This window comes from Ursus arctos, unplaced genomic scaffold (assembly GCF_023065955.2).
Source record: "Ursus arctos isolate Adak ecotype North America unplaced genomic scaffold, UrsArc2.0 scaffold_2, whole genome shotgun sequence".
In the NCBI taxonomy this organism is placed as follows: domain Eukaryota; kingdom Metazoa; phylum Chordata; class Mammalia; order Carnivora; family Ursidae; genus Ursus; species Ursus arctos.
Window position 1 is genome coordinate 1,439,470 of NW_026622874.1, and position 18,189 is coordinate 1,457,658.

General features: G+C 44.9%; 2 protein-coding genes across 4 annotated transcripts; both read right to left on the reverse strand.

Moving 5' to 3' along the window:
• Positions 1-3,655: 3,655 nt before the first annotated feature.
• Positions 3,656-18,063, reverse strand: LOC130541827 (opsin-3-like). Of its 3 annotated transcripts, XR_008960387.1 has the most exons (4): positions 17,567-18,063; positions 6,876-7,048; positions 5,948-6,097; positions 3,656-3,810 (listed from the first exon to the last, which is right to left on the reverse strand). XR_008960387.1 is itself a non-coding variant. In XM_057315145.1 (2 exons), the coding sequence occupies exons 1-2, from the start codon at positions 17,937-17,939 to the stop codon at positions 7,023-7,025; spliced, it is 399 nt and encodes a 132-aa protein (XP_057171128.1). In that variant the 5' UTR covers positions 17,940-18,063; the 3' UTR covers positions 6,109-7,022. The 3 variants fall into 3 exon arrangements, 2 of the variants coding, with proteins under 2 accessions (XP_057171128.1, XP_044235817.1); XM_057315145.1 differs by lacking the exons at positions 3,656-3,810; positions 5,948-6,097 and having other exon boundaries at positions 6,109-7,048; XM_044379882.2 differs by lacking the exons at positions 3,656-3,810; positions 5,948-6,097; positions 6,876-7,048 and adding an exon at positions 13,405-13,727.
• On the reverse strand, positions 8,218-17,656 carry CHML (CHM like Rab escort protein). The gene is made up of 2 exons (XM_026487551.4): positions 17,567-17,656; positions 8,218-13,417 (listed from the first exon to the last, which is right to left on the reverse strand). Exon 2 carries the CDS (start codon positions 13,403-13,405, stop codon positions 11,441-11,443), a length of 1,965 nt encoding a protein of 654 aa, XP_026343336.1. The 5' UTR covers positions 13,406-13,417; positions 17,567-17,656; the 3' UTR covers positions 8,218-11,440.
• Positions 18,064-18,189: the final 126 nt, after the last annotated feature.

Sequence of the window (18,189 nt, forward strand, 5' to 3'; positions counted from 1 at the left end):
AGTCAGAAGACGGGCTCTTCAAACAAAGAGCAGAACGGGGTGGTCACAGGTCAAGGGATGGCTGGGAGTGGCAGCTAGACCATAAACTGATGATCCAGGAGGGAGAGAGAAGACTGTGAACAAGAGCCAGTAGCCTAAGCTTTATATTCCCTGCACATCTATGTGGCAGGCTGAGTTCAACCTCGCTGTGGGCAAGTGTTGACGACTAAACTTTTTCACTCTGCAAATGAGGGTGGAATGCTTTGGAAGGCACAGTGATACTCAGGGGGTCACTTCTCAGCCACCTGGCCCTGGGGTCTATGGGCTACGTCGAGAGTTGAGCCAGCTACTCCATACTGTTGGTGTCTCACACCCACTTTGTTTGGTCAAACGGCCTGCAGGGCCCTTTGCACTAGCCCCTCATGCAAGTGCACGCCTTACACAGTAGCCTGCAGTCACAAGCAAACCTAAGTTCTTCATAGGATTTTCCCAATAGCCCCTATGATTGCGTCTCCCACGGCCTTCCCCTTGTGCACCCCCGGATAAGAGGTCCACGTAGCATACCAAAACCTCAGTCCTTTTGGTTGTATTGACCAATCTTGCTTTGGCCCGGGAACCCCAAAGCACTAATAAAGCCATGTGCCCTGGCGTCCTGCCTCTCTCTCCTTGTACCCTGCCTTGATCTCCCCATGTGACCCCTGTATCTGCTCCAGGACTGTAAGAAATAAACCATCTCGGTTTCTCCTGTGGTGTTTCTGAACCCTGATTCACCATCCAGAACCCTATACTCCACTTAAAATGTTAACTTAACAACATTAGAATAAAGTATTAAGGAAAAAAAAGAACAGCGTCTGCTTGGTGTTGGGAAATCAGGGTCCACAGGGGCTGCCAGGGTTAAAGGAAATTAAGGAAGTAGCAAAAATGTTCAGAGAAGATGCTGAGGATACGGGGGAGTTCGCTGCTCGTGGGGGAGGCTGAGCTCAGGATTGGATCAGATCAAGAAACACACTGAGCCATAAAGATGTGAGTCATCACGGACCGAAGAGGTTTTCCCTCTTGGCACCGACTGACCTCAGCAGGGGTGGGAGGTGACGGGATTTGTTCTGATCATCTCGGGGGGCAAGAGGAGGGAGAGCGGCTCCAGAGTCTGAGTCCTGAATGATTTGCTTGCTGGTACGCTGATTTCCGAAACACACACTCTCTTAGATGTCACACTGCAGATCTTTACGTTACTTTCGGCTTTTGACTGTTCTAATAACGCTGTGAGGAGAGACGGTACAACTTAACCATCGAGGGCACTGGGGTCAGGCTCCGTATCCTCCACTTTTTAGGAAATCTTGAACAAATTAACCTCCTGGTGCTTTGCTCTCTTTAACTGAATAATGGGGTAATAGTTGTTTCTAACTACGTCACAGAGTTGCGATGAAGTTTAGGAGTTAGGATGAATGAAGCACAGACAACAGGAACTAGCTTGTGGTACGTAAGCCCTAGCCGTGGCCATTACAAGCCCCTCGCTACCTATGTCCATACATCTATGACGACCTCCTCAGGATAAGTTCTTGGCAATGTAATTGTTGGGTAAGAAGGCATACAAAATTTTAACGCTTTTACTACGACTTGCCAAAACACGCACCAGAAGCTCCGTTAAATCCCCTCTACTGCCTCATCAGATACTCGTTTTATTCCCACTTACCTATGCCACAGTGCACGACAACACGCCCCCCATCCAGCAATCAATTAGCTGCTTTCTGTATACTCACTGACCCAGAATGCAGGAGTGGTGCCCGGTAATCTGTATTTTAAAGACATTCCCATTTGATTCAGATTCTACAGTATAAAACCATTGTTCTAGAATTTTATCAACTGAGAAATCAATCAATTGCTAAAACATTAGTTTACCCGACCTCTTTGCAATATCAACACTTTAGACGAGGATATTTTTGAAACTCCCCTTGGCTTCTAGAACTCCTCTCCTACCTCTTCTCCTATTTCTACGTCACCTTTTTTCTCCTGCCTTTTTTCCCCCTGCCTTTAAGGAAAAAGACACTGGATTATATCATGTAACTGGGAAGTCCACAGTGGCACTGCCTACAGGCACACTGTCCGTCAGAAAATCAGCGTGAGCCGTGTAACCGGGGGCCTGAAATAATTCATCAGAGCGCTGCCTCTCTCATTCCATCATTGGCTTGGTTGCTCCCTATGTGGCCTAAGTCTTGGAGGGACTCTCTGGAAATCAAGGTACTGGCAGCTTCTGACTCACATCCTTGAGGCTTAACAAGCCCAGGAGGCAAGGAAATGTATATGCAGGAATCCTAGAAAAGGAATCTTCCAGTCTGGCGCTAACCCAGGGGCAGGAGTTACTACGTCAAACCCAGGGGAGCGCCATGTTTGCATTCCCAACACATCCCTGTCTAGCAACTCCTTCTCGACTGTCTTCAGATTGCTCTCGCTCCCTTGCAGCATGCAAGGGGATCAATCACTGAGTCATGCTGATTTAACCTCCCCGCCGTTCTCAGGTCTGTCCTCCTCTGTCTTACCTGCCATGACCCCAGTTGAGACTCTCATCCTCTCTTGCCCAAATCCTTCGATAGCCGTCTGTCTGGTCTCCTTTCTACATTGTTTGCCACCCTTGGATTCCTCCTCCATACATACCCAGATGCGGCCCGTTTCCTTGGTCACTGACATGAAGTCTACACCACTAGGACAAAGTCAAGACTCCCCAGCACACAAAACCCTCTAAGACCTTCCAGAACCACCTCCTCATCACCTGGCATGACCAACCAAACCCATTTGCTTTTCCTCAAAACCTGTTCTCAATTTTGTTTAAATGTATTCCACTCATTCAAGTACCAGTGCTGAAATTGTAGTCACTTTCAGCTCCTTTTTCTCTCCACTTATCCGTAACATACAGCCATTTCCCACATTTCTCTCTGCCCATTTCTATGGCCACATTTCTCTCTGCCCGTTGCATTTTTACCACTATGCCTTGCCCAAACCATATCTTCCCTCCTTCCCAGCCATCTGCAGGGTCTCTGCACCTTCCCAGCTTCCTTCCACATTGCCAACAGGTATACTTCTAAACATAAGCCTTAATTAGAAAAAACTTCAACAGCTCCTCATTATCCACAAGTCCCATGGTATTCAAGTCTATATGATAATCAGTATGGTTCAACACAGCTGATAATTAGCATGATTCAAGATGGCTGGTACGTTGGGCCCTATCTCCTGTGCCCCAGCTCTCCACAGCAGGTCACTGCTCTAGCCACGCAGACAACCTCAATGTCCCCATGCCTGCTTCCCCGTTCTCCCTGTATGGAATGTTCTCCGTATTGACTTACAGAAATCCTTCTCAACCTTCAGGGCCCCGGTGTTTTCCTTTCATGAAGCCTTCCTAGATTTCCCTAGTCAGACAAAATGCTCTGTGCACCCACTGAAGTTTGTCTATACCTACATCACCAAGGTGCTCACAGCCTCATTAACGGAGTGGTTAACTGTGCACCATGTCAGCCCCCATAGAGTGGGAGTTCCACTACTTACCAGTTCTATAGCTTTGGGAAAATTGCGAGCCTGATTTCTCATCTACACATGGAAACATTAATACCTGCCTCACAGGGTGATCTTAAAATATGTAAAGAAATTAGAACAGCTCCTTGCCCATGAGTAGCTACTTGTTCCAGATTGCCCTGAGCCCTCTCTGAAGACCCGCATCACATCTCGGTCGCAGCGTGTGGTTCTGGAGTCCGACTCCCTGGGACCGAGGCCCAGCTCTATCACTTACCAGCTGTATGGTTTTGGTCAAGTTCTTTGTCTTCGCAGTGTCTGCTTTCCCATCTGCAAAACGGGGATAATAAGAGCAGCTACCCGATCGGGCTGTTACGAGGGTTAAGTAAGATAAACGCTGCAAACTCTCAGAACAGTGCTTGGCATAAAGGAAGTGCTCAGTAAGTGCTAGGTGCAGTTCTGAAGTCTGCATTCCCAGAGTCCAGCACAGCCAATGGGGACAACGCTCAACAAATGTCGCATTGTATGGAACCCTATGCTTCTCTTCGCAGTGTAATTTAGGTAAGGTTCTTCCCTGCATTAAGAATGCTGACCCCTTCCATTACCCAACAGACAATTTAGGTATTGTCTATAGATCAGCCCCGCTTATAAAATGTCCAGCGGAGGTGCCTGGGTGGCTCAGCCGTTGAGCGTCTGCCTTTGGCTCAGGGAGTGATCCCAGAGTCCTGGGATCGAGTCCCGCATCAGGCTCCTCCGCTGGGAGCCTGCTTCTTCCTCTCCCACTCCCCCTGCTTGTGTTCCCTCTCTCGCTGGCTGTCTCGCTCTGTGTCAAATAAATAAATAAAATCTTTAAAAAAAAAAATGTCCAGCGGCTGCACTCTCTCATTGCGCGCTGAACCATCAGTGAGGGTAAATGTGGGTACAATTCAATTATGGGTGGTTTATTTAGTCTTGGACTGGATTCTCTGAAACTCATAGGATATTATTATATACATGTAATTTGATTAATTTGTCTATAGCCTGTTGAGTGAAAAGCACCCTTCCAAAAAAGAGTATATTGCAATATGTTTACATTGATTTTGAGACAGTCACTGCAATATACACAAAGATATCATCTAAAAATATAACAAGGAAGTATTACCAAAAAACACTAAAATAAACAAGATATCATCCTCTCATTTCTATAAATTTTTTACAGAATTATTCTAATTCTGGATTAATGAAATTTTTTTTTAAACCAACAAAATCTCTTATCTATACGGACAATTGGGGCAGGATGAGATATATTCCCCAATTCTCTGAATTTTGTTTGGAGTTTGAGTTATCGTAAAGCTTTAGAAGGAACCCACTGTTGATTATTGAGGGAGGGAGACAGGGGCACTGGGGGGCACTGGAGGGAGCAGCCAGGACAGCAGTTTCTGCCAACAATGACCCTGTTGAAGGAGCACTGACGGTCAGATGTTAAGGAAAAAAGGTAAAAGAAAGGAAAACTATTTCATTATAAATACTAAAAACTTTAATGAAGAGCTCCTCAACCTTGGCCCCACTGACACTTGGGGCCGGGTAAGTCTCCGGGGGGAGGAGGCTGTCTTGTACCCTGTAGGGTGTGTGGCGGGCTCCGTCCTCTACCCACTAGACGCTAGTAGCCCCCCTTGCTGGTTTTGTAGTTTCGACAACCAAAAATGTCTCCAGACACTGCCAAATGTCCCCTGAAGGGCAAAATCACCCTGGTTTGAGAATAAGTGCCTCGATGGGAGAAAATCAGCAAACGTATAAGGTGGAACATCTTACGGATTTTTAAAATATTCCCTATTTTTCAGTATTTTGGTTGGTTCACATAGACTTATCACAGAATCAATTATCTATACTACTAAAAAAAGACCCAGGACCGTGGTTTTGATATATTTTCCCAGAGCTTGGCCCAGTGACCCTCTGTCTGGAATGGGGTGATGAAGGTAAAGGGCTGACGTGGAGAGAAGGGTGCGGACACCACACTCAGACTGTGTTTTCAAGGAAATTATAATCTCATGACAAATGACTTCTAGAGCAGTTCTTATCTGTTGCTTTTTCCTTTTAATAAACACCTGGTTGATATTTGTCTTAACAGCAGAGGCCATGGTAAATAACGGTACACAGTCATAAAGTGGGACTGTTAAAGGAACAGACGGTCATACAGCCCGTTTCTCTGCCATATTTCACTAAAATCGTTTCAGGAAATTAACAGTTATATTAATTGCCTAAAGACAAGAGTCCGTGGTCTTCCTCAGCAGGACATTCCCCCAAATTTCTTCTTTACAATGGGCAATAGAAATGCTGAATTTGGGATAAAAACTTGAAACTTACACATAATGATGAAAGTATGATGCAAAAAAATACTTCCCCATACTGCATTACGAACGTTTCTGTTATTTTGAAGTATGAGGGAGGAATAAATAAAGAAACAAATAAAAGACTCAAATAAGGGCACCTGGGTGGCTCAGCTGGTTAAGCGTCTGCCTTCGGCTCAGGTCATGGTCTCAGGGTCCTGGGATGGAGCCCCGCATAGGGCTCCCTGCTCAGCGGGAAGCCTGCTTCTCAACTCTGCCTGCAGCTCCCACTGCTTGTGCTCTCTCTTCCTCTGTCAAATAAATAAAATAAAATCTTTAAAAAATACAAATAAAATAAAGTCTCCAACAGACCTGGGTGCTCCAGGGCGTTAATCACGTGAAAAATAAGAAGAAGACCTGGCATAAACCCCATGGCACAAATGTCCCCAGGGATCCCTTTTCTTTAAAACGAGAACATGCCTGCAGGTGTACCTCCTGAATGAACCACAAACAGGTCTTCATCTTCCTACTGCACTTTGTCAACCCTGCGCTTCTGAAGCCACTCACTCTTTCCTGATGACGGACATGTCTTTATTCATAGGAGCCGTGCAGAGTGTGTTGGGTTAAATACATATTTAGGGACAGGAAAATGCCGAAATCACAGGACGACAGCAGGAACTAACAGACACGGCATATGGAGAAATGGAACTCTTGAAATAAACACTGGGATAATGCCACCGTCTGCTTTGATTTCGGGTATGAACAAAGTCATCAGCTCCCTTCGCCCCCTCCCAAACCATCGTCCCACTTTAATTATACAGATCTTAATTTATAGGAAGATTTTTTGCTATTTGTTGAAAAGCAAATGTCCTCTAAAATTCTAGGAGCCACTTTTTAAGCCATGATTCGTGTTCCACACTCGTGTACGAGACGCACAGCGTGCTGACAGGGAGGCGGCCGGGCACCGTCATGCTGCCATTCTCACGACTGTCATGATCTCGACACTCATGAGGGGTGCGTCCACGTCAGCCCCTCAACGCCCCCCAGGTCTTATCTAGGCAGCGGGTGTAAATACCTGGCCTTTCTTACCTGACATAGCTGTCCTGGGGCTCATGCAAGAAAGTGTAGCTGTCAAGGAAAAGGCAGTGCTCCCACCCGGGCTGTGGCAGGACTGCTGTCCTAACACACCTGTGAGGGTCCGATTCTTCCAGCTCAGGCAGCTGCTTTGTTCATGCCCTAGAGAGCTGGCCGGATCGTGTCCCCTGCCATTGAAACGTGAACACATGAGGTCGTCGGTTACAAGAGTAAGAACTACACTAGAAACAATGCTTAATAATGAAGGCAAAGATACTGAAGTAAAAATGTAAAATCTTCAAAGGGGAGGTGACTGTCTCCTTGCCCTGAGAGCATGACCTCCACTTGTGCTGCCAAGAGGGAGATACGACTCATCCTAATCAGAACTGCTTGGCCCTGAAACGACGATCGGCGTCATTGTTTCGGTTTTACACTCCTGACTCCCTGAGCTCTCAGCACCCGGGGTCCCTGCGACCCCATCTCTTCTACCTTCTCTTCATGTTTTCCCCCAAACAACACAAAAAACTTGTGATTGAGAAACTTTTTAATTAGCTGAATGGTAGCTAAAATAACTTCAGAAAGTATTAACTGACCTTCTAACCCTTAAGCCACCCAGATTTCTCCTTTGTTTCTTTTTCTTTTGGGGGCACGAGGTGGTAGTAGTTATAGTGGGGAGTACGATGGATAGGAAACGTCTTATATTCTCCTTAAGATACAAAGGTATTCTCCAACAGAATGGTTCTCAGGTACAGAACTTACCCATTTTTCTATTTCAAATTCTTAGAATGTCAATTCATAACCCACAGTTGATGTTCAACTAATGTTTGCTGAATTCAGTCACCCTGCTTTGGATCGGTCAGGCCAACAGCAAGGAAGGGTCTGCGAGCATTCTCGGTGCCCTGAGATCTGCCCTGAGCTGGTCTCCCTCAGACAGAGGCTTGGCCGTGTCTATGAAGCCAAATCCTCCTTCACTCCCCTGGCCTCCAAGACTCCCAAATGAAGAGTACATTCTTGGATTTGGGGCCACACTTTTTAATTAGTATGTAATGTCTTCATACTGAAGTCCTACGATGCTTTAATATTATTTCTATTATTTCCACCTCTGGCTCTGGGATTTCCATTTTTTAAAACGGCGTTGTTACAATATACCTTCTTATTTCTTAATGTTGAGCAACTGAGGAAAGATACAAGATACAAAATCCATCTTAACCAAGAAGTCCTTCCCATTAAGTTGTAAAATTTCCTGTCTACGTTTTGGAGATTACCTTTTGACATTAAAATTTTAAAAATACAAATACGTTTTTTTAATTTGAAGAATTTTACAAGTTTCAAAAAAAATCAGTAACTTTCTCACCAATTCAGTAACCACTTTAGCAATTATTCTTTTATTTGTATCATACACATCAACATTTTACAGAAAAAAAAAACCCTGTTAAACTCTAATTAATTACATGTTTTCTTCTGATTCTTTTCAATGTAGACACCTAAATTTTTACACAAATAGCATCAGTACATAAAATAATGTTTTAACACTTCTGAATCTAACATTTTCCATACAATTTTACATATATCAATATCATTTAATGACTATGTAACAGTCTACAATAGCAATACCAATACATCAAAATTTACTTATCCATTTCCCAAATACTGGGCTTTTTGAAAAAAATGCATACGAATGGAATTGCTAGAAGTATCTTTGTACAAGTGGCTTATTTTTCTTGTAAATATTTTCCCAGGTGTATGCTGTTCAGAGTGACTTGATCTAGCCAAATATAGATGGGTTACAGAGCTTTTGTTATATTCATCTAAATAGTTCTTTTAAAAATTAGTAATATAATAATGTTATTGGTATGAAGACACATAAATTTTGAAATGTTTTGCTAATAGCATAAACCAATTCAAAGTTGTTTCAATTTGCATTTTTTAATATTAGGAAACCTGAACAGCATTCCAAGAATTGACTTTTACTTGTATCTTCTCCTTTGTACTCTATCCTTTCATAAATTTGCTTACTAAGAGTAGAAACTTTATAGTTTTGCATCTACTTTTTAAAAAAAATTTAGCACTTTATCCATGTGTAATGCAAGTAGCTTTTTAAAAATCCAATCTCTTATTTTTTGTCTTCTTCCTATTTAATGTCCATTTTTCATTTTTCTTTAGTTGATCTCACCTACCTTGCCAGTGATATTTTTCGCTGCCATAAAGTTTCTTTTGTACTACTGGGATGAGAATTGTAGTCTTTTTACTTTTACCTTTACAATCAACATTTTAATTCCTATGGAGTGAATTGTCTTATCACGTGTAAAGTGGGCCTAATGCTTTTTTTCACACTGACACCCAGTTAGTCTTTCCCCCAGTTTCTTTCCAATTGGTTTATTAAGTCTTAAACTTCCTACTAAGCATCATAGTATATTTCGAAAGGTTACTTTAGGATTTAAAGGGCAAGACTCTCATCAAAGATAGATAAATCTATCTTTCCTTGCCTATTTTCCCAATTTGCCACAATTCTGTCAAATTAAATAAAACATCCGTTGGAAGGTTAAGTGGAAGTGTAGTAAATCTACATATTAATGTCCTCTGGTGGCATCCCTTTGGATATGATTTCAAACACATTATCTAACTTGATCTTCACAATACTTCTGCAAAGTATTATTTCTGTTTTATAGATGGTGAAATTACTTTGATAGGTTTAAATCCAATAAAACCACTTTGCCATATTAAAAAATGCATAAGTATTAATACCAATTCATGACTTCAATTTTCAGTAAGCTGTAAATTAGTTAAGTCTTTCTTGTTTCATTTTCCTTACATATAGAAGAGCGACAAAAGACTATTCCCAGCTTATTTTGGCCTCATAGCATCTGCAGTTTTATAACACGTCGTTCAGATTAAAAGATACATTAAAAAGCAGTACTTTGTTAAAATTTAGCCAAATTCTGCTTGCATGAGCTCCTTAGCTCTAAACTGTATTTATCTATAATTGATCCCAAGCTTCACGTGTCCCTGATCTGAGAACAAGCGATAGGCCAGAGTCTGTCTACTCTGCTTTAGCCGCAATGCTGCACGGACTTCCACGAGCATCCTTTCCTCCTCCTGCAGCGTCTGCACTCCTCTCCAGTTAATGTTAGTGGAAAGACTTCAAAATCGTGACAGCCTGGATTCCAACACTGGCTCTTCCACATACCAGACGCTGGGCAAATTAGTACTAATTGTCTTTACCTCTTTGCCTCTTCTTTAAAACATATGCACTACTACCAGCCTCACAGGGTGGTTGAGAAACTGTACCTAGAAAGCACAAGTGCCCAGCACACAGTAAATGCTCCATTCCAGAACAAAAACTGCGTCTGGAGGGCTCTCTTCCTGTAGGATTTACCGTCGTAAGGAATGGAAACCAGAGACTGAAGGGGGATGCAGCTTATGTCCTCCGACAACTCCACAGGTCTTCACCCCTGGAGGACGGCAGTTTTGACTTCTGATGGCTCTAGAACACATGTTTTCTGTTCTCTGGGTAACAGTGGAGAGGCCAAAGTGATCACGGAGGCGGTCGCCTCACTAACTGTGAGGTGGGACACAGGGAGGAGACGTGGTGAAACCCTCCTTCCATCCACTCCTATCCGGCACAGTCAGTGCTGCTAAGGAGAGCGGCGGTGCCAACAAGGTCGTATATCTCACCCTCACTAAGAAACCTTGGGAAATCTACAGATGGCTTTGAAAAACCATCGGTGTCCCAGGTTACAAATGCCTCACTCCATCTCTTCTTAGGAATTTCAAAACCGCCAATCTGAAGTACCTTTTCCTGGAGTGATGTATTTTTCTCTTTTGGCCCGAGTTAGTTGGAAGTTCTTTTCTTTTAGGCGTCAGCACAGGGCTCTGCAGAAATTTTCTGAAGTATTAAACCAGAACTAATGACCCCTAGATTTCCTTTGGGACAAACTTCCATGACTAGATGAACGGTCCACCACTTTCTGTAACACAGAAGATGGTAGTGGTGTCGACCCCTCGCCCGTGACAAGGGTCAAGCAGGGGAACCAAACCGCACAATGTGCTGTAAACACTAGAGCTTCACAAATACAGGATCATGCAAAGTTAATCTTTTAACAGCTGGCACTTGCATAAGTTGCTATTGCTACCACCAGGTCTGTACATTTTTATTATATACAAAGACCCACAAATTTTACTGCGTGTGTTTAACTATTCAGAGGCGGTAGCAACTAAAATAACTGCAAAAGTAACTGAAATATTCCTTAGATATTATTGTTACTATGGACTAATAAAATCTGAAGATCCATTAACAGACACATATAACGTCCCTTTAAGCACAGTTGCTAATATGGAACCCTCACTAATACACCCAATACTAAAATAAAACTAACCTTGTCCAATAATCAATCAATCAGTTACTGATAGGTTAATAATGACATCCAATGACTGAATGTCTCAAACAGAATTAAAGACAACATCTGCATAGAATTCATCGTATAACCAGTTCTAAGGAATCATACAGGAAACGGTCCTTTAAATGAAAATACTCTGATGCCAGGATGAAGGCCCAGGTAGCGTTTCCCGTTTCCTTTTTTCTACTTTTGAAGGCGCTTCCCCGGGCTTTCTAGGTTTCTGCTTCCCTCAGAGGAGTCTACTTTGGCCATGATTATATTATTGGTCCCAGGAGCCTCTGGTTGCTTATCATCACCATCAAAGATAATGTCTTCTGGATTTGGAGGTGGGGGGCAGAACTCTTCGTTGGGAAAGATCTCCTGGAACAGCGTTTCGGCTTGCCTGACGGCATGCTCACTTCCCAGTCCGCAGTCAGGCCCGGAGCAGACATAGACATTGGAAGGCAAGCCATTGTAGGAGCTTCGGCTGATTTCCGAGGAGTCTCTCATATTAAAATAAAGAGCCCACAAGAGTCTGGGCTTTGTAAGTTCTTCCTTGTCTATTTCAGTTTCAGTATATGGGGTGAATAATTTCTTCACGACTGACTCCAAGTCTTCTCTGGCTGTTTTCGAAGATGAACAAGTCAGGTGTACCAGATAGGTGTCTTTCATGCACGTCATGGTCGAAGAACATAATTCAGTGACACGAACAGCACACGTTCCCGATTCCACTGGAGGCACCACCAAGATGGAAATTTGCTGATCTGAATCTGCCTTTAGTATAGACTGATCTGTAATGAGCACTGCCCTGGAGATCTGCTTATACTGCACATCTGAGCATGTGTCCTCAGAAAGGTAACTATCCTCCACAATAAAATACTTAGCATTTATTCTTTGACCTAAGTGATCTATAATTGCTTTACATCTTCCAGAGTCTTTGTCAACTACAAGGCATTGAACTTTATGACGAAGACAATAGATTCCACCAAACACTGCACACATCCTGCAGAAACACTGGGGAATTTCTCCTTGCCCATACAAGGGAAATAAAAAGGGAGTGTTGCCAAATCGTCCAAGACACCGAAGGAAGTTTTTAGTTGCTTTAAGGCCATCTATTGTACTGCAGGATGACTCTGTCATTGCAATTGAGTGCAGCACAAAATGTTGGAGACTGGGGGTTAGTTTTTTAGTCTGTAAGAACTCCGAAAATGAGCCCTGCACAAAAGCTTGGTATTGATCAGGATGTTGTTCATAGTCTAAACAAAACGTAAGAAATTTCATCAGTACCCTCTTTTCAACCATAGTGAGTTCTTTGCTATTAAAGACATCTGCTCTGGAACAAGGCACCTGTTCTACTTTTCCTTCACGAAATGCAAGAATCCTAGTGACGTTTTTAAATTCTGCGTAACGACTAACATTTGATTTGATTAAGAGATCAATTAGCAATCCTTGAGAATACAGCAGCTTTGATACCAAATCAATATTAAACCTCCTGCCTTCTTTAACTATTTGAGAGTAAGTAATCCTAGTTCTCTTTGGATGGTCAGTGTTCTCTTCCTCTACAGGTCTGTTTCCATCTTTATCTCCATCTGAAACTGTGTGTGTCCAAGTTTTGTCTCCACAACGTTTTTCTTTTGCCAAGGTGTCCTCGACATCAGTTACTTCTAGTGAAACTTCTCCGTCACTTTTTGGAGTGTCTTTGGCAGGCATTTCACGGCTAGTAGCAGACAACGAGTGTGTTTCTTCAGACAAGCATGCAGAATCCAGAGGGTCAGTGGAGGTACTAGACGTTCCTGAGGAAGGGTTTTTCTGCACAGCATCGACCTCTTCCGTACTGTCATCCATATCCTGACTGGCATAACAAAAAACTTCTGTGTGTTGAATGCTTTCGTCCTTCGTGCGAAGACTGATAGCTTCCTCTGTGTCATGGATCAGGTCTCGCCACGAGCCAGTGCTTTCTTCCACAACGTCACCGTCTTGCTGACACTCCTTCAACCAGGAGAGCAATCCCGAAAAGCTGAAACTTGCCCAGTTTCCTCCATAGTAACTTCTGGAATCAAGATGCAGAACCCGCTGGCCACTTCTTGAACACGCAGCTGCAAGGATGGATTCAGGCAGCCCTGTCCCTATTATGACCACATCGAACTCTGTGGGAAGACTGTCCGCCATTCTGGGAGACAACTGCCGATAAAGGAAATGCGTGTGAGTCTAGGCGGAGGGCTCAGCTGAGATGCAAATACGCTGCCATAAAATCTCTCCTTGTGATATTCCGGTTCATCCCAGAAGTACTGAGGTGCAGGTCCTAGCTGTTTAACAGTTACCCTTTCTTAATATTGTTTTTCCTTATAGGTCAGTAGCACAAAAATAGGATAAAGTATATCTAATCACATCTGAGAACACTAAAACGGATGTGTGGTTTTCATTCCTGCATTTCATCTTAGCAGTAAATGTCAAAATGCATCACACATGCATTTGTGACTGGAACTCTTCTCTGAAAGAAGAAAATTCAAGAAAGAATACAACTGTAAACAATATTAAGAGAAAAGTAATTTCATGCAACAGCAATTACAATTACTCCACTGGAGTCTGACTTGTTACCAGGACATAAGCCTCTAGGAAAGCAATTCATTAAATGCTTTCTTACATAGTTCCTATTTTCTCAAAAATGAACAATAGAGATTTACACACCCCCCCCTCAAAACACTCAATAATGAGGAAGGGACATCATGATGTCCCATAAAAACAAAGAATTTTCATAATACAATTCTGTAACTTTTGCTTTTAATAAAATTAGTATTTGAATAAAACTACATCGAACTGTGAGCTTAATCTGTAAGAAATGTGTGGTTCCACTGTGTTTATGGAAACAGACCACATACTATGTGCACATTGTCATGATAAAGAATATTTCTGTGGCCAGTTTAGTCTGTGGGTGATTTTCGAACAGCTGAATGAAAGACATTTCCATGCCACAAACATCCTTAGGATCTCGTGGTAGCATCGTGAGACTATTTCAACTGAATTAACCAGTCGGATTACTGCAAAAGGATTATTTCAGTAAAACAACTAGCCTTTTGAGAGATTTAGGTACAAAAAAGTTCTACCGAAGGGAACATGCATTTTTAACAAATCTTTATATGTATGCACATATGCTTTTTTAGGTGTAAGTTAAAAAGGAAAATTCCTACCTTTGTAAGTTAAAATATCTTAACATAAATAATACCTCCTTCTAAAGACTTGCATTTTGCCAGACTCTGGCTCTATGACCCTGAATCTCTGTATCCCAAGATAAAGGCCCGTCCAAACATCCTCTGCTAAGATTGACCTGTTGTTTGCTGTTTTTGACGGGTAGGAGGTAGCAGTGAAGAAAGGCTCTCCCATTACTGCTGGCATAATACTGGTGATATGCCACACACAGAACGTCTGTGTGGCGCCACGTGTGGCCAGAGGTGCAACAGCCGCGGGGATGAACGGCATACTCACCTGGAAGTCTTTAGACTAACACACTACACACGCCACGCGAAGGGGGCCTTTCTAGCAGTCGTCATTGTGCAGTTAGAGGAAGAGCTCTGGGAGCACTAATTTTCCCTATCACTACTCTTACTGAAATCTACATCAGTACGAACTGGGCCTGCCTAGGCTAAGATGACGAATTAGCTTGGACATCTGTAAAACAAGGCATTCAACCGAAAGCTGGGTTAAACTGCCTAGTTCACTGAACACACCGACTGGTCAGTTTAAGTGAAATGGCAATCCTACCCATCCTGTCCAGTCAAGCCTCTGCCCCAGGAATATGAGAGGTTCTACCAGTTTTCAGCATTCCCTGAAACACCAGGAATTACGCCCTGATGAGGCAGTTGGGTCGCCTACTCATGCATGTATGTAAGTATGTCTGCACGACTTATCCTGGCTTCTCGTAGCAGGTGTGCGCAGGAAGACAGAACCCGGAAAGGTACACGGACAAGTGTGACCACAGCATCTGCTCATTTTTGGCTCAGGGGATAGAGCAGAGGAAACAAGCCGTAAGTGCTAGAACCAGGCACCTTCTAACCCACAGATCTCAAAAGAGCCCTCAAAATACCAAGCACACAGGACAGAACAACCTTCAAGAACATTTAGCTCACTCCCCCAGAAGAGAGAGAGAGCAAAACCGACTGCAGGAGAGATTCAGTGATGGCAAAGTGCACACACTGGGTTGGCCAGGCAGCGGAGCAGCACCCACTCCAGTGTCATCAGGCCGCTGGGTTCTCCACTTGCTAAGGCGGCCTCTCCAGGGACCTCTAGCGCAAGCAGCCACTCCCGGCATGTTTAAATGTCCTCCCTCTTGAACACCCCGTGGTTAGTTCTTGTTCGGGGACAACAACCCGGGAAGCACCCTCCCTTCCTTGACTTTAACCCTTAGCTAGAAGCACCATCCTTGGAATTTACTTCAGGCAAATACTTAATCTGGGTTAAGAACTTTTTCAGTTCCATCATAACCCCACTCCCGACTTGTCTCCCAGGGTTTAAACAAAGTCTTTGAATCTCTTACCCCGGAGTTTCCACCTCTAATTTAAAAACAGGGATAAAGTCATGGTTGAAAGCAGTAACTACAGGCCCAGAGAAACAGAGCAGTCGTCAGGCGAAACAGTGTGTGTGGTTAACGTTTCCAGCAGTCTTAGAAAATCCCTTTTGACCAGGATGGGACCCGAGCAGGGAGGAATGAAGAAGGAAAAAGCAATGGAAGGAGACGGAGCAGCAGAATGAGGTCACAGAGGCAAGAGGCGAGCAAGAGGGTGAATTCTGGTGTCAATAAAGAACTCAACGTACCCTTGTCTTTAAACCCCCAGGCCCAGAGTCCAAACAGGAACAGATATGCCCGGCACAGAGAAAGCATTTCTTGGAAATACGAACTTTCATGTCTATGATCAAACACCTGTTGCCCAGCGGAGGAAGCATTACTGATAATGCTCTAGGTTTAAGCTTCAATCACCCTCCTTAACTGAAAGCTTAGCCCTGCCTAAAAGATGCCTGGCAGGTGTTTTAAACTAATACTAAGAGTAATAGCACGTAGCCATCTATATCACCACCTACATACACTTAGAGCCCTCTCCCAAGTTTCAAATCTTTGTATAAATAAAATTCTCAGATTGCTTATTGAGGAGGGGGAAGCAGTATTAGAATATTAGAATCACTGAGTCAACCAAATAAATGAAATCATGATTTCCTTCAAAATACCAAAAAGTGAATTATAACAAATATCAAATATTTGGGTTTGCCACAACATAGGAGGTTGGTGAATAGGACAATTTCTGATAATGCTACAAAGATACTGTTCTCAAAAAACCTGCCAAGATAAAAGCAGTAATAAATTATCAATATGTTTTCAAGGAACTGTAAGACCTGAGAAACACACATTCCTATTTCACGTCTTGTGCAAGTGAAATTCCTGGAGCACACACAGAAAGATAACTCCCGGCCTAGAAAATCACATCTGCAATGATATATTGGGTGGGTCACGTCTCAGTGAGACTTGAATCTTCCACAGGATGAGCAGTGATGTTGAAAGCAACCTTCAATTACCAACCCAGTTCCACTTTAATGAAATCCACCGGCTGCAAGCTAATTATTTGTCCGTCTAGGGTGGGATTCTCTGGGCCAGCTGTAACCTCTCCTTAGATTTTGGTGTGCTGGAATCACTAAGGAGGAAAACAGTAAAACAGCTTCGAGGCCACATGCCGATCTGCGTTCTGAGGACCTGAATGAAGCTCTGTCACTTCCTAGGAAGCACTCAAAGGTTTACATCTGCTAACGGCAAAATTAAAGAAAAAAATGACACACTGCCAGTCTCCTACAAACAGCACTGAATTAAATCTCTTCCTGTCACCCCTCCAGCTTTCATGAGTTAGTTACTCTTTTTCTTGAATCTGTTGACTCTACAGCCCCTCGTCTTTCCTCAAAGCGTAAAGCCGCTGCTTCGTGCCCTGTTGAATTGTATCGGGGGTGAGAACAGAAATGAGATGAACCGGACAGCGGATGGAGGGGTCAGGGAGGAGCTGGGGGCAAAGCCGGGCCGGGGTTGAGGGCCGGCGGCGGGGACAGGAGTGGCCACAGGGCCAGAGCCGAGGCCGCCGCGGGGCGAGAGGAGGGGAAGGAAAGGGGAAGGAAAGCCATGCAGCCCGGGGTCGACGAGCGGCGCGGGCGCTGCGCTGCAGGGCGGGCTGGGGCTGAGGCCGCGTGGGGAGGAGCCGCCAGCGGGCTGGGCAGCAAGGGGACGCGCAGAGGTGGTGGCGAGGCAGGGAGCGCAAGTGTGCGGAGGGGAGAAGGCTCTCTCCTCCCAGCCCGACTCACCGAAGAGGCTGCTGCTAAACCCGTCCCACACGCAGCCCACGGTGTCCCAGACCCAGCCGTTCCTCAGGCAGGACACGAAGGTAAAGGTGACCCCGAAGAGGGACACCAGCAGGTCGCTGAGGCTGATGTTGACCAGCAGGAGGTGGGTGGGGGTGCGCAGCCGCTGGAACTTGTAGTAGAGGACGAGCACCAGCAGGTTGTTGCCGACGCCCAGTAGCCCGATGGAGCCGAGCAGCAGCGCCAGGCGCTCGTAGGTGCCGGGGCTGAAGAGCGGCGCGGGGCTGAGCGTGCCCGCCGGTCCCGGCCCCTCGGCGCCCGCGGCCCCGCCGCCCTCCCAGTGGCCCTGGCCGCCGCTCCGGTTCCCCGAGTACATGGCCCGGCGCCGGCGCGCTCCACGGACGAAGCGCTCAGCCTCCGGCGCGGCCCGGGGCGCGCTCCGCACTGGGTGCGGCTCCGACTCCGCCGCCCGCTCGGGCCATTGTGCGCGCCAGGACCGCGACGCGTCGCCCGGGACCGCCCTCCCCCGCCCCTTCCGCCCGGCGCGCCCCCGTAGCCCCGCCCCCTCCCGCGCGCCGCGCTCCCGACACGCCTCTTAGCTCCGCCCCCTAACTCGGCTCGTCGCG

Coding starts and splice junctions, on each gene's coding strand:
- CHML (XM_026487551.4), bottom strand. CDS start 13,405: ATGGCGGACAGTCTTCCCACAGAGTTCGATGTGGTCATAATAGGGACA.
- LOC130541827 (XM_044379882.2), bottom strand. CDS start 17,939: ATGTACTCGGGGAACCGGAGCGGCGGCCAGGGCCACTGGGAGGGCGGC. Junction 13,728..17,566: donor GTTTAGCAGCAGCCTCTTCG/GTGAGTCGGGCT, acceptor TTCTTCTTTCAG/AGAAGAGTTCCAGTCACAAA.